We start from the raw sequence: 14,213 nt of genomic DNA, 5'->3' as shown, positions 1-14,213 counted from the left end.
TAATTAAAAAAATTTATTATATTTTAACAAATAGGACATTGAAAGGTTATATTATTCTTAAAACATAATCTTGGTATAACAACTAAAATTCAAGTGAAAAGAATAAATTTGAATATTAAAAAGGAAATTTTGAAAAATTAGAGGAGCTTTGATTGGTCAAGATAACATGGAAATTAAATTATCTTTTTATTTTAAAATTAATTTTACAAAACAAAAATAAAGTTGTAACATAAAATAAAATAGTTGAAACAATATATAATAATGTCTTCATCTTGCTTTTGAATATACACACAAGCTTCTAAAGTCTAGTATTGGGTGATCCAGACTATATAATTTTAGCCAGTCATATTTGTTACGTGTCAAAAATTTATAATTAAAAAAATGCATAGATATTACTAATTTTGGACAAGAAATAACAAATTTTTGTACATAGAACCCTGGATCATGACCAAAAAAGAAAAACTAGGTCATAGTTAGAGGTAATGGTTATATGTGTAGGGGTAAATAACAAATTAAAAAGGGATTTGTTTGTTGAGCATTGTCATCTTGTATTCTTTTTTCAGGCTTCCCTCGGAGTCAGACATGGAAGATTTATTACCATCCAATAAAGATTCGTTCTTTTTTTTTTTTTTTTACAGTTCCAGTACAGTGTCAGATATGGAACCTCTAACCTTAAATGTCGCAAATCAATGGTCATTGAATCACTTGTCTTGTTTCAGGGTAGACATGAATTGTTTTTAGAAAAATGCAGTATATAGGCAAGAAACTAGTTAGCCTTTTTCTCCCCTCTTGACCTATTCATTGTTTGTCATCTATCATAAATATTTTTAACTTGTAAAAACAAAAATACCAATCGGCGTGTACCTTTTGTTGTCCAGAACTTTGCGAATCTTAACAGTAAGTTTATTAAAAGAAACGATAAATTATATGAGCAAATCACACAACGAATTGCCTCCATAATTCCACTAAAAACCTGTATATATATATCTACGTAATAATTTTTCAATACGTGTTACAGCAGTTTTCGCAATTAATCATGAAGCAAGACATAGTAATAATTAAAGAGCACATAATTACAGAACGGATGGAGGACACCTTGGATGCCTCTAAAAGTATGCACCGCATGATGCCCCCCATCAAAGAATTTTGTGGAACAGTGGTTATATTGACAATGTGCAGAAGTTTTTCTTTTTTTCATCACAGATTCCGTACGCCAAAGAAGAAAGCAACCATATAGATGGCCCTTCTTGAATGACAAAACTGAAGAAGGCTCCATGGGTATCTGATTCAGTACAAATTCAGCAGTTTCTCGCATGTAATGATCGACCGGCAACTGCATGTACCCAAAATGATCAGGCCAACACATGTCATTAAATGTTATTTAAGTCATTTTCTTCCATAATGTGAAGTCAAACGAGTGAAAAATAATTCAGACTATATCCATGCTGTTATGAACAATTATTTTTCTGAAAGTTTCGATACAGCTTTAAAGACTAACTAGGAAACATGAAGACTTCAAAATAGTTGTTCATGTAGGATATACATTCATGTCGAACAATTATTTTTTAAACTTTTACACTAATACAGATGGAAATAGTACAACAATTAGATAGATAACATTTTATCAGCTTTCTCTTTTAATTTAAAATTTATGTTTTGATAATAGTCCTAACTGAATTTTATAATTTTTACTTTTATTTTTAAATGTTTATACTAATACAAATGCAAATGTCTTAATGACAAGATAAACTGTAACATTTAACTCTCCCTTTTAATTACAAATCCATGTTTTATGATAATTTTATACGTTGCATTGACATATTATTCCTATAATTTTCAAAATTTGTGACATCCTCAAACCCACGTCATATCCAAGTCTGGTGTCATATTTGTGCTTTCAAGAAAAGTCTTGAGCTCTGTTCAACATATAGCCACTTTTTCATTCATGAAGATGAAGTGTAAAAATCATTGCGACCTTGTATATTACAAAAGTTTAGCTAATCTATTGACACCTATCAAAGACCCAAACTTATCTTAATTGAAACTTGTGTTTCAAGGGAAGGAAGAGGGGTATTTATGGATCATAGACCTGCAAGAGTCCCTTAGGATTTCATACGGAACACCACCAAAGCAAAAGAAAAAGGGAGGGAGAGAAAGGTACCTGAGGACATGCTTAGGCCTAGATCAGCAACATTTCAGCAGCTGAATCAAAATCAAGCATATTCAAATCATTCCCGGACAGAACACTTGCTTACACTTGTAGCCAAACACCTTTAGGAGAAGAACAGATTTCAATAATTTTTCCCAAGTAAATTGTCTTTCAATGGTTGAAAGACATGCTGAAGATCATGACATGTTTGCACAGATCAACATAGCCCACAAAGAGTAGAATCACTGAAGAGCTGACTGAATCCCACTGGCACCCTCTGGCCACCCCTATATTCTCTTCCACCATGTTGAAAATAAATCACAATTTCATTTCTGTGAGGAAGCTCTCAAAGAGTATGTCCCAGCTAAGTGTGGCAATCTCAGTCATCTGAAGTATAGATGGTGAACGTTCATCAGAATCAGCTGCGATGATTCCTTAGGCCAAAACAAATTTACTCAGAAGTCCAAACCAATGTCACACCCCAGAAAGCCTTGACTCAAACATCACAACTTAAATCCAACATCATTTGCCAGTTGAAGTATGCCACACATTTGAAGGTAAGGATTCTCCAACAGTTTTTCATTGTTGCTCTGTGCAGTGCCAGCAAAAAGCATAATCACTTAAGCAACATATTTATAATTAATCTCCAAAAATACCAAACTACTAGCAAACAAACAAACAGAAATTTAAAATAAGATTGTTTTTATTTAAAGAACATGCAATATAAAGAAGCACATACAGTAGAGACCCTATGAGAACTTTGTTTTAAGAATAGAAATGCCTAGAGATATTAAACAAGAATTTGCATATGCTGCTCGCTTAAATGCAAGGTTAAAAAAATGTTAATCTCAAATGAATTGATAGTAGAAAACGAGCTCCAAGAAAATCATTAAAAAAGGAAGTACCTGTTGGGCTTTAACAAGAAGATTTTGAAGCATGTGTTGATATTTCTCAGGATTCTCAGTCATCATTCGCTGCAGTGATGGGAAATTGTTATAATAGATGAAATTTAATGACCTAATACACATATAATGATAAAAAAAAATGAATAAAATTCATGCCTTCAGAAGAAAAGCAGAAGAATAATATGCCACCCTTGAATCTCTGTCATTCAAAAGTTCCCTGCCAAAAGGAAGAACCACGCTTAATAAGTATGTATAAAGGCGATAAACAAAAATGCCAACTAATTTACAGAGCATAGAAGTTTGCACCCACCTAAAAAATTGTTCTCGACCAACTGCCTTGAAAGCAACAGGATCTGCTGTGCATTTACCAATAAGAAGTAGGAGAAGGGTGGCCCGGATATCAGATGTGGCACCAGGCAGGTTTCCTCTTCCCTTACTTCCAACAGCAACACCCAATGCAATATCATCTGTTGCTGCTCCAGCTAATTGCATCAGTGGCCAAAATAGCAAATCAGGAGGAACAAGTGCAATTAATTGCATTGGGGCAATGGCTTGTCCTTGGAGAAGAAGTGCTGCCATTGCTGCAGTCTCGTGAACAAGATGATAGTTGTCAGGGTAGTTTGCTCTTCTATCAGCTTCTTCCTCATTATGCTCATCCAAGTGATAAGTATCTTGATTAAGGACACAGTTATCACCATTAAACTTTTTGTTTGAACTGAAGCGATTTAAACTCCTGTCATGTTGCATATCATCTCCATAGGGCAAGGCCATAGCAGGGGGAACTCTTAGGCATAATTGGGAAAATAATATGTCACACATCTGTTGGGAAACAACTAAGAGTTGAGCCAAACAGAAAGACCAAAAATAATCATACAGACAAATTTTCTAAATGTTGTTCCAAGGAGTCATTATTATTGACAAAACTATACTGAAAGTTTTTTGTTTAGAAAAAAATAATAATAAATGTGAATATTAATGTGTCTATTAGATATTTATCCACCTAAGTGATAAGTGATTTCCGGTTTTGTAGATAGTAATTTAATTTATCTTGAAATGCTTCTTGACTTAACAAATAAACTCACTTCCAAGAATACAAAATCATCTCAAAGTCATCATGCTCTTTCAACTCACTAATGACACAAGGACAATGTGAGGTTCCGATCAAGATAGATCCCCAAATACATCCAATTGACAAACTATGTCGTTGAGTGGTTTTTTCTTTCCTTGATAGCATAAAGAACAAGCAGATTTATTTGCAACAAATTTTCGAACTTAGTGTGATTCACCATGTTTTTATACGTATATATTGCTATGACATGAGGGATATTCAGGGGAAAAAAAAGAAAAGGCATTCTAAGTTCAGAAATAATTACTTTCAGAATATTGATGCGATCTGTTTCATACTTATTGGTGCAATCTTTTTCATTTATCTGAAACAACAAAGCACAGCTCATTATGTCAATCAATGCATGGGCTTTCTCAAGATGCCAATCTTTCTGCCCACTCCCAAGATCACTGCTTCTAGATTGTTGCATTTCATATTCATCCAACAAAAATTTGCATCTCATAAGCAGCCTTTCAAGAACAAATAAAAATCCCCATCTAATATAGTTATATTTTGATTTTAAAAGCCCACACATAAGTGAAATGGGCAAAGGAGTATCTGACATATCAGAAGAATCCTGTTTTCCTACTTGAGCAAATTTCTGTTGGAAGTATTTTATATTTGACCATATAGTTCCACTTCTTTCCCCACTGATTTCAGCAATAAGTAGATCACCCAACCAGATATACCCATTCTGACGGTAAGCAACTCTTTCAGAATGAAGAAGGGAATGTAAAGTGGCCCACGAGTGCTTTGCTTGCAGATCAATGTCACTTCTTAGAGCTATAACTTCCACATTTTCAAGAGACTTGTGAGTTTTGGTTATCTGAATCATCTGAGAGAACTCTCTGTCCAAATGAGTGAATGAACTTATTATTGCATCAAATTTCTCTGTTACAATTTCCAAGAGCTGCAAAGATTTACGGAGAAACAAGCGAGACAAAAATGAATATAGACAGTTTAAAGACTTATGTTAAGCCAAATATATGATAAAATAAATTTGCAAATAAAAAATCACAACAGAAAAATGAAACTAACAACCTCTCTATTTTTAAAACTTACACCAAACTCTTCCTATTTTATATGCATTACTTCAATCACAATTTCAAAACTCAAATCCATTCTTCCACTATTTATTAAATAAAATTAAGGTTAAAAAAAGTGTAATGTATTTTTAAAATAGAGCTGTGTGTAAATCTTAACAAAAGAGAGAATTTTTGTAAAAAGTGCAAGATAGAAAGGAGGTTAAATGAAAAGGAAATGAGGTTTTCAACAAAAATTTGAATGTACGAATCAGTTATAATCATTAACCCTTTATGGATACTATATAGTAATTTTCATCTTAACAAGGAAGATACTTATATGTTTTTCTACAGTCATTGACTTACATTTAACTATCGTATGCCTACACACTAAGAAGAAAGGGATGGAAGTACCATATTTAGACGTTCACTGTTGGGATATCTTAACAGTGCAGATGCAATTGATCTCCTCAAAAGCTCCCCAATTCCTTCTACCCCAAGTTTAACAGAAATATAAAATGCCTCCGCTGCATTTGTTTGAGCAAGCAGATTTGCAACTGGTTGGATCTCATCGTCACTATATTCATTGACTCCAGAAGCTACACAAGTTTCATTAATTTGATGCAGAACATAGTCAAAAAGCACTGAATACAGATTTTTCCTCTCTTCTCTTGAGTTAACAAGGGCATACTGCATCCAACACAGAAAAAAGAGGGGGGAAATCATTTAAATATTGCAAATTAAAAACTACCAATATAACAAGAACTGTAGATCAGGCCTTCATTCTACATCTTATACTATTGTGAAAACCAAAGATAATCTTATAAATAAATCAATTTTATATTGGGCACAGCAAGTGACCATAAGTATATAACGTATTCATCACCTTAGATCTCCAACTTAAGGAGCAGAATTATCTTTAAGAATTTCAATTTTATATAATCAGTAGTCTCAGTAATTTCATATATTTGTATATATATCTTATTTTATAGAAGTTTTATGGGCAGAATCGGCAGATCCATTATGATTAATGTACCCTCCTTAGAAGCTTAACATTACATTTGATTTCACAGTTTGAAAATTGAGTTGTAGCATACCCATTGAAAATATATAAGTTTTAGTTGTGATTATTAGTCTTGTGTGTATGATTTCAATTAAGTGCTGCCCTAAAAGGAAAAGTATAAATGTCGGTTGTACTTAAAAATTGAAATCAGACTTTATAAGCAATAATTTTGACAGGGACACAATTTCCTAGGATCTTCTCTATTTTAGAATTACATATCTTTACCATCATCAATCATATCAGCCAACCTAATTGGTGTTATATATATATATATATATATATATATATATATAGGCACACAAACACACAAATTGGGACCAAGACCAATTACTTCTACTTAGATTGTACATTTCAGTGCTTAACATTGTTTAGCTTAGTTGGCAATATAAAGAGTAGTATTCAATATTTACAGAGTTAAATAGACAACTTTATAGTAATAATAAATCCTATAACTTATGTCCTCTCCCTATTGGAATTATATCAAGTTGGAGGTTGAAAATATGCATACCTCACGGAAAATAAAGTGAACTCCTCCAATCAGATCAAGTTGATTCATTAGAAACTTTGGTGTGCTAGGTAAAAGCTCCACAACTTCATCAGGAACTTCGTATAACATGTTAGCTAACATGGAAATAAGTTTACAATGAACTAATTCTGCCCAAGAATTCTTCCTGCTGGTTTCTATAAGTGCTTTGATAACCTAAAAGCAGATTGTGTGTAAAAAAATTAAAGAGAGTAATCATAATTAATGGTTCTATATTTACATTGACAAGAAGCAAGGTAACAATCAAAACAAAGTAAATGAAGAGACCCAAGGCAATTCACAGACTCTAGTCTTAAAAATTGTTTCATTTTTTTAATTCAATTAAACAATACAACTTACATATAGTCATGTGTTCTAGAAAAGAAGACAAAGTGTAGCTATGGACAAGAACAGAAACCAAAGAACAACTAGAATCTAGAACTGGAACTAGAGTCTAATTGTGCCATTTAATTCTTAAAATCTGTTTTGTATAGGATCAAGAAAAATTTAAAGAAAAGAATTGGCTAAAAAAATGTGTCAAAAGCCAGTGACATGTAAATGAAACAAGGGTTTATGTAGTGAGAGAAAACAACACAAATCAATGGCCCCTTCACCACTCTTTCCCCCTACACTCTCCTCTTAATAAGTCATAAGACATTCTATCATTCCAAACAAATGGAACTGAGTTAAACGCTGGTGACATGTTTATATCTAGACATTGACTTCAACTGCTCAAGCCATTCTGGAAGCTTTCAAATGCAAAAATCAATGAGCATTTCTTACATGAGCAAGGGTGATCAAATAGACTGGAGTGAACTTCCACATGGGTTTTCTCTTAACTATGATAAGAAAAGAAGTCGATAGAAATGAAAAAAAAATGCCAAAGATTCAAGTAGTGAGAGTAATTGGAGTCAGAAAGAGAGGCAAGTATGGAAAATTGTAGTGAGAAAATGAAGATTTTCTAGGATTGTAACAATGAAAGGAATGATGGTTCCAATCACTTGTCTTCAGTGAGTGGCCATGCACCAGAACAAAGAATGAAGAGGAAAAAGAAAAGGAAGTAGCATGAAACTAAGAAAGCAAAACAGACTTCACGAATATGAAGAGGCTTGGCATTGCTAGTTACAGAATATTAAAGGGAAGGGAAGGGACAAACTTATTATAGAAAGCAGAACAAAACAAAAAGGGGACTTCCATGTTATACTGGCAAAGAAAAAATGGAAAAGGAAAATATCATTTCTCACTCTAATGTCAAGAACTTGCAATCGGCTTCTGCGAATCTTTCCTCTATCACAGACAAAATAAAGTAAACAACTGAGTGCAGATGCCCAGACAGATTCCTCCATTTCTTCAGTCTGTATAAAACAATTAACCAGCATAAAATCTTAGGTTATGAGAACATAATGATTAGCCCATCATCATAAGAAGAGCAGAGAGAGACAACACCATTGTTGCAAGAATTCTCATATGGAAGTATACAATAATTTTTTGTTAATCCTCCTAAACAGAGTGAGTAACCCAATCTATTGTGAAGATCTAAATTCTTGCTACTAATTCTTCAACCCATCTTTCCCATAATCCCATTCAAATATAATATATTACTTTATAAAACATTATGTGGCATGCAAATATTGTACTTATTAGAACAAGGACTTTCTATAGCATCAGCAGTTACTTTGCTAAATTGGCACAACATTCAAAAGGCAAGCACTCAGTTCTATGTAAACCTTCAAATTTGAAGCATAGAAATTAGAACTAAAAACAAGATGAATTGGAAAAGGTAAACTTGGACAAATAAATAAGTACCAAAAAAGAAAAGCTTTAAGTGTGAATAACTCTCCCTTTTAAAATAAGAAAGGAAACACTCCCATCCTTATTTTAGTCCTTCAAAAAAAGATTAGGGCAACCCATCCATGGTATCGCTTGACATCATAGCAAGCATAACGTAAGTCATAACATTAAGTGAATAGACTAAATAAATAAATAAAACGAAACCCAACAATAAAACAGTAGCATTAATCTTCAATAAGAATTCTTTTTCAGCTCAATGTTTTGTCTATAGGAAAGGAAGATCAATAATACCTGCACAAGAAGAAGCAGTATCTCATACAAAATATTTAAAATCCAAGATTCTAAATTATCAATTGCAGAGAAAGTGTCCAATTTGTTCTGAGAATTTCCTTTTCTACTCCCTTGGGTCACAAGTTGAGTGTCACTATCATAACAGGATTCTTGAGAATATTCTTCTTCAATTGTGGAAGCATCATCAGTTACAATTGGCTCTAGGAGATGAGCATGAACTCCAAGATTTAGAATTAAATCAAATGCTTGAACCCTGCAAGCTGTTTTAGAAGAGCTAAGCATCTCCTGAAAGATGTATTTGAAAATCAAATTAGTAACAACAAAAACATTTTAAAATATTGCCATCATAGGCAAAAAATACTTCGCTGCTGCATCACCTCAAGCAGAGTAAGAGTCAGTGGAGTAGCAATCTGGGAATCCAAAATATACCTACAAAACAATATTCATTTTAAGGCCATAATACATTATCAACTCACAGAATAGCATGCCTATCAAAATCAGTCCCAACCCTTTGTTGTATTTTGATAATTACTTTAAATCAGCCTAATTGTTTTTTAAGTTGTAAACAAGGCAGGACCCACAAAATATAGTCTTAACAACAAAAATACATGAATATAGAGTCAAGTTTTAGTGCACATTAGTACTGAGAAAGATGCTATTAGGGATAAATAGGCAGTAACCAAATAAGGATGTTAATGGATAAGGTTTGGATATAGGGTATTCATCTTCATGCCCGCATTTTAAAAAAAAAGCATATCAATAACCAAATTCATACCCGCAATGTTAGCAACTTTAATACCCGTATCTTTATCGGTTGAGTCACTATATACTTGTACCCAAACCCATTACCCACGTTTTAATTAACTAGAATACAATCTCCGGCAATGCATTTGTTTGACAAACTAGTAAAGCATAGATGCTATTATAATATGATAAAGAGAGAGAATTCATTACTAGCATTGCATATATATTGAGAAAAAATTCAAAGATAATCCAATCTCTAATTATAAAACATTACAACAGAAATATTTCATTTAATTAAAAAATTATTTAAAGATCTTTCAAATAAATATATTATGCGGCTATGTGTAGGGACTAGGGATAGGTAGAAATCATACCTGCCAAAATTTTTGGTAATTATTCATATTCAGATCTAGACCCACACCCACATAATGGGCAAAAACACTACTCAACATAGATAGTTTTTAATGGTATTCACTGAGTCTAGATTCAATAGTCATCCCTATAACCAAGAATGGAATAAAATATAAACAAATAAGAGGTGCATTGGAATATACGTGTCAATGACAAGTTTAATAAGGACGCTCATAGCCACATCCATCGATGGTTTTCCACTGTTACTGCATAGCCTATTTGACCTCATCATGACATTGATGTTTGGTGAAGACTCTGAGCAAACTGCAGCAATAACTTCACATACCTCGGCAGGGTTCAATCGCAAAGGTTGTTGCTCACTGGTCATCATATGATTATATTTAGCAAAAGACAGAGAAAAAGAGAATAACAATTATAAATAATCAGTGTATCATAAAAAATGTAGATTTTTTCTATCGAAAACACAAGCAATATGAACCTTTCCATTCAATAAATATAATTAATAATTATAAAAGAAATTAATAATTAACAGGGTTTCAAAAGTAAGCAAAAGGTAAGAAAATGAACAAAAACAGCTGTCGAGAACAGGAAGGAAGAAGAGAAGGAGGAAGAGGCAATGGAAATATAAGCAAGGAGAAGGGAGTTAAAACATTCCTTGTTTGAAAAGCATAAATTATAAAGACAATTTGAGAAGAAAAGCATATATCATAATCAAAGACTGCTAAAAAATATAGAGCATTATAAATAAATATGAATCATACTTTCCGGAGCAAGTTATTACATTATATTGAGGGTTTCTTTGGGTAATATTTAAAAGCTTTAGGGATTGCATATTGTTTCCAAAGAAATGCTCGCCATTAAATTTATATATTTTCATTGCAGTTAGCTCTAATTGAACAAGGAAAAAATCCTGCCTCTGAACAGGAAAGCAATCATAGCAATTGAAAAGCTGTTTTAAACCATTATGACGTTCATTCTGAGATGGAGGGAATATATAGAAAAAATATATATTTAAAAGAATTTCTCTATCTATACCTGTAATATCGATACTGAAAGAGCTGTCGAGCTCGAGGACGGAATGTACTTGCAGGAGAATCCTCCCTGTTGCTATTTTCGGATTAGCAAATCAGAAGTAATGGGGGAAAAAAGACATAAGAATTCACCATCATTACAATACATAAAATGAAAATATTATACGGTACCAAAGCAATTTGATTTCTTGTCACAAAATCTAGTTCATATAAACAGCATTTTAATTCATAAAACATTTAAGACCTGTTTGGTGAATAGGATAAGAGAATAGAATAAGATAAATTATTCTATCCTATTTTATTTTCAATGTTTGTTTAACTAATAGGATATGATAAGTTTATCATATAGACTTATCCTATCATACCCTCTACTATAATTTTTACCCGAAGAGATCTTGGTTAGATATAAATAGAATAAGATAACATTATGTATCTAATTAGTTACTTTAGTATGCATTAAATGTAAAGTAAGGTAAGAGCTTATCCTATTCTTATTCTATCATATTCTTATCCAAATCCAATTCTCATATCCAATCATTTCTTATCCCATCTTGTTTATCAAACAAGCTCTTAAGGCTTCATATATCTTGCAGTGAACAAAGTCATTGCCAGACAAAACTAGAAATTAATTCATAAACAGCATTTTTTTTAATTTGAAGAATATGATAAAGGCTAAATTAATTCGCTAGTCCCAGAACTATTTGGAGTAAATTAAATAGGTGCTTATACTCTAAAAGCTTGTAATTAGACCCTTAAAATAAACTTAAGAATCATTTTTAATTAGGTTCCTAGTCACATTTCTGCTGAGGTTTCATTAAGTACAAAAACCTAATTGAAAATTTCCATATAATACAGGAACCATGTTGAAAATTTTTAAATGGGGCCCCTTCCTTTACTTAACAGAAACCTAATGGAAATGTGACCAAAGGACCTGATTAAAAACGATTCATTAGTTCAGGGACTTAACTACAATAGCACTCCTAGCATACAATTAGCACAAGGCCTCAACAACTCCAGAATCCAAAGTAATTAAAACAAAGATGAAACCAATAGAATAAAAAATATTAGAGCAAAAAGTTATCTGATAGAAAAACTTGCCAAACTTGACGAGGACCAATTTTTGTGCGTTTCAATGCTGTAATTGCTCTCAGGTGGGGACGAGCTGATGCAGAATTAGAAATTGATGTTACTGGAAAAGATTGCAATAGTTGATCCAGATAAGGCATATCATCAGTCCCAAAATATTTCCATGGTCGCCCTTTCATCTTAGCTTCAATGTCTCCAGCAAGTAGAGTTGCAGCACCCGCTTCTAAGAAATTATGTGCTCTCAAGTCTTGCGAACTCACAGCATATTCACTGTATTAAAATACATTTGAAAACAAAATAAATTTCATTTAAGATGGGGTACATTAATAAGAATAACAGAAATATAAGCCGTAGTGACCATTAACACCAAGAACTGTAGATCAAAACCAAGAATAAGATATTATTTACTTACTTGTCAGCTTCCATCGATGATGGCTGTTGTTCCTCAAGCCAGCGCCATTGTAGAACATCATGGGCAATGAACCTTTTGTCTTTTTCATCAAAATTTTCAAGTTTTGAAAACTTTGAAACCGATGAAGTGACTGAATCCTTCTCCACTGTTTCTGGGACACTTGCTGGACATAGTTGGGAATTGAAGGATTTACTCAATAATGATGACAATGTTGGCAGCAATTGTCCTGATGCAGAAGGTGGTCCAGCAAATGAAGCTGGTTGAAAAAGCCGCTTCGGAATGTGTTGTGCCACAAGGGAACGCACATAACTCAATGACTTCACAATTGCCTCTGAAGCAAAGCTTGATACAGCCAAAGGAGTTGTATTTGTGGACGTCATGGATGCACCAGTTTGTTGATTCAAAGATCTTGACCATGGTTGATTCAGATTAATATCACATTCAGCAGTAATGGTTGAACAAAAACGGTCTATCTGAAGTAAAATCTCCTCGCTTGGTTTGTATCTGTATAAATTAACTAGTTGAGAACTCGTAAGTCTTAATAGCATAAGTAGGAAATGACAAAAGATGGTTTCTTGTTTAACACAAATCAAAAGAAAATGCATTTCAAGATACACCCCCCCCCCCTCCCCCCCCCCAAAAAAAAGGGAAAAGAAAAAGAGTACTCTACGAATATATCCCAATAATTGAAGTTTTCAATTGAAATAAGTCAACATCAGAGTAACATGCAGTTTCAAGACATGAGGATGGTCGAGAGACAGATAATGTCTTCCATAAAATGTTATGATAGAGTAGAACACCACTCATTCAAGTAACATACCTTAGAAGATACCGTTTCAAGAGTGCCACACACCTTGAGACTACTGCAGGACTGGTGAAAATAGTTTACAGATGTTAGCAACAGAGAACTAAAACTCAAAGTGGTTGGCAAATCACTAAACAGCAAAAATTATAAAGAAAATGAAAAATTAACAATGTAAATCTAAATCACGTGAAATAAAACAACTGTATGATAACTCCAAAAAAATACACGACTATCCATGTGAACAATTTGATGCAATCTCGAGAACATCACCAACTACCTTCGCTCCCTCTCTGCTATAGCATGATCAAGAATTGCACTGTAAGCCAAGTCCGTGGTTGCAGGGGCTGCCAGATAGTCCTGCAATCATAATTAAGCAGCAGAAAAGTAAGTATCCATCCTCAGAAAATCTTCCAGAACATAACCATAGCATTTTCACTAGAATTATCACTGTTAAAGCCAAAATTGAGGATCACTTATAGTCATTTTAATTTCCGTTTGCGAGCGTATGCATAGTAAAAGCAGAAAGCCCTAGAAAAGGTGAAAGGAAAAAGCGAACCCGGAGTGTTCTGGAAGGTTCGATGGCGGAAGTGAGGGGAGAGGAGAGACAATCGGCGACGGCGCGACGGAGAGGTTCTGGAAGCTTCTTGAGGAAGGAAGATCTGAACCTGGATATGGCAGTTAACTGAATCCTGGAACTTCCGGGTCCGGAGCTCCGAGAGGGACTGAAGGTTGTTGAAGACATGTGATTCAGTTACGTCTTCACTCTCAGTTACGAATTCTAGTTGTTTGTGCAGACATTTGAAGTTGAATAATCAAAGAACATGAAGAACGGGAAACTGGTTTTTGACATTAGATTTACAAATACACTGGAATTTGAGTCTCTGTGTCTGTGTACGTAGATAGACTGACCCGGT

The 14,213-nt window shown here is 33.5% G+C and overlaps 1 protein-coding gene across 3 annotated transcripts; it reads right to left on the bottom strand.

Moving 5' to 3' along the window:
• Nucleotides 1-951: 951 nt before the first annotated feature.
• Nucleotides 952-14,142, bottom strand: LOC113872432. Of its 3 annotated transcripts, none has more exons than XM_027509977.1 (18): nt 13,856-14,142; nt 13,577-13,656; nt 13,315-13,365; nt 12,495-12,998; nt 12,091-12,352; nt 11,001-11,062; nt 10,148-10,324; nt 9,227-9,278; nt 8,850-9,134; nt 8,012-8,122; nt 6,753-6,944; nt 5,596-5,871; nt 4,428-5,069; nt 3,365-3,873; nt 3,211-3,271; nt 3,055-3,123; nt 2,162-2,739; nt 952-1,333 (listed from the first exon to the last, which is right to left on the bottom strand). In XM_027509977.1, exons 1-17 carry the CDS (start codon nt 14,039-14,041, stop codon nt 2,653-2,655), a joined length of 3,606 nt encoding a protein of 1,201 aa, XP_027365778.1. In that variant the 5' UTR covers nt 14,042-14,142; the 3' UTR covers nt 952-1,333; nt 2,162-2,652. The 3 variants fall into 3 exon arrangements, with proteins under 3 accessions (XP_027365778.1, XP_027365777.1, XP_027365779.1); XM_027509976.1 differs by having other exon boundaries at nt 11,001-11,066; nt 12,095-12,352; XM_027509978.1 differs by lacking the exon at nt 13,856-14,142 and having other exon boundaries at nt 11,001-11,066; nt 12,095-12,352; nt 12,495-13,011; nt 13,577-13,653.
• Between the last annotated feature and the right edge of the window lie 71 nt (nt 14,143-14,213).

Source organism: Abrus precatorius, unplaced genomic scaffold, assembly GCF_003935025.1.
Source record: "Abrus precatorius isolate BTA unplaced genomic scaffold, Abrus_2018 Scaffold7, whole genome shotgun sequence".
Lineage (NCBI taxonomy): Eukaryota > Viridiplantae > Streptophyta > Magnoliopsida > Fabales > Fabaceae > Abrus > Abrus precatorius.
Note: the sequence above shows the minus strand (reverse complement) of the source record. Positions and strands in the feature narration are given on the sequence as shown.

What these genes read in the sequence shown, in the direction of transcription:
- LOC113872432 (XM_027509977.1), bottom strand. Translation starts at nt 14,041, where the DNA reads ATGTCTTCAACAACCTTCAGTCCCTCTCGGAGCTCCGGACCCGGAAGT. An exon ending in TTCACTTTATTTTCCGTGAG is followed by an intron (nt 5,872 to 6,752) that starts GTATGCATATTT and finishes TGTTGGATGCAG; the next exon opens with TATGCCCTTGTTAACTCAAG. An exon ending in ACAGTGAACGTCTAAATATG is followed by an intron (nt 5,070 to 5,595) that starts GTACTTCCATCC and finishes AAATCTTTGCAG; the next exon opens with CTCTTGGAAATTGTAACAGA.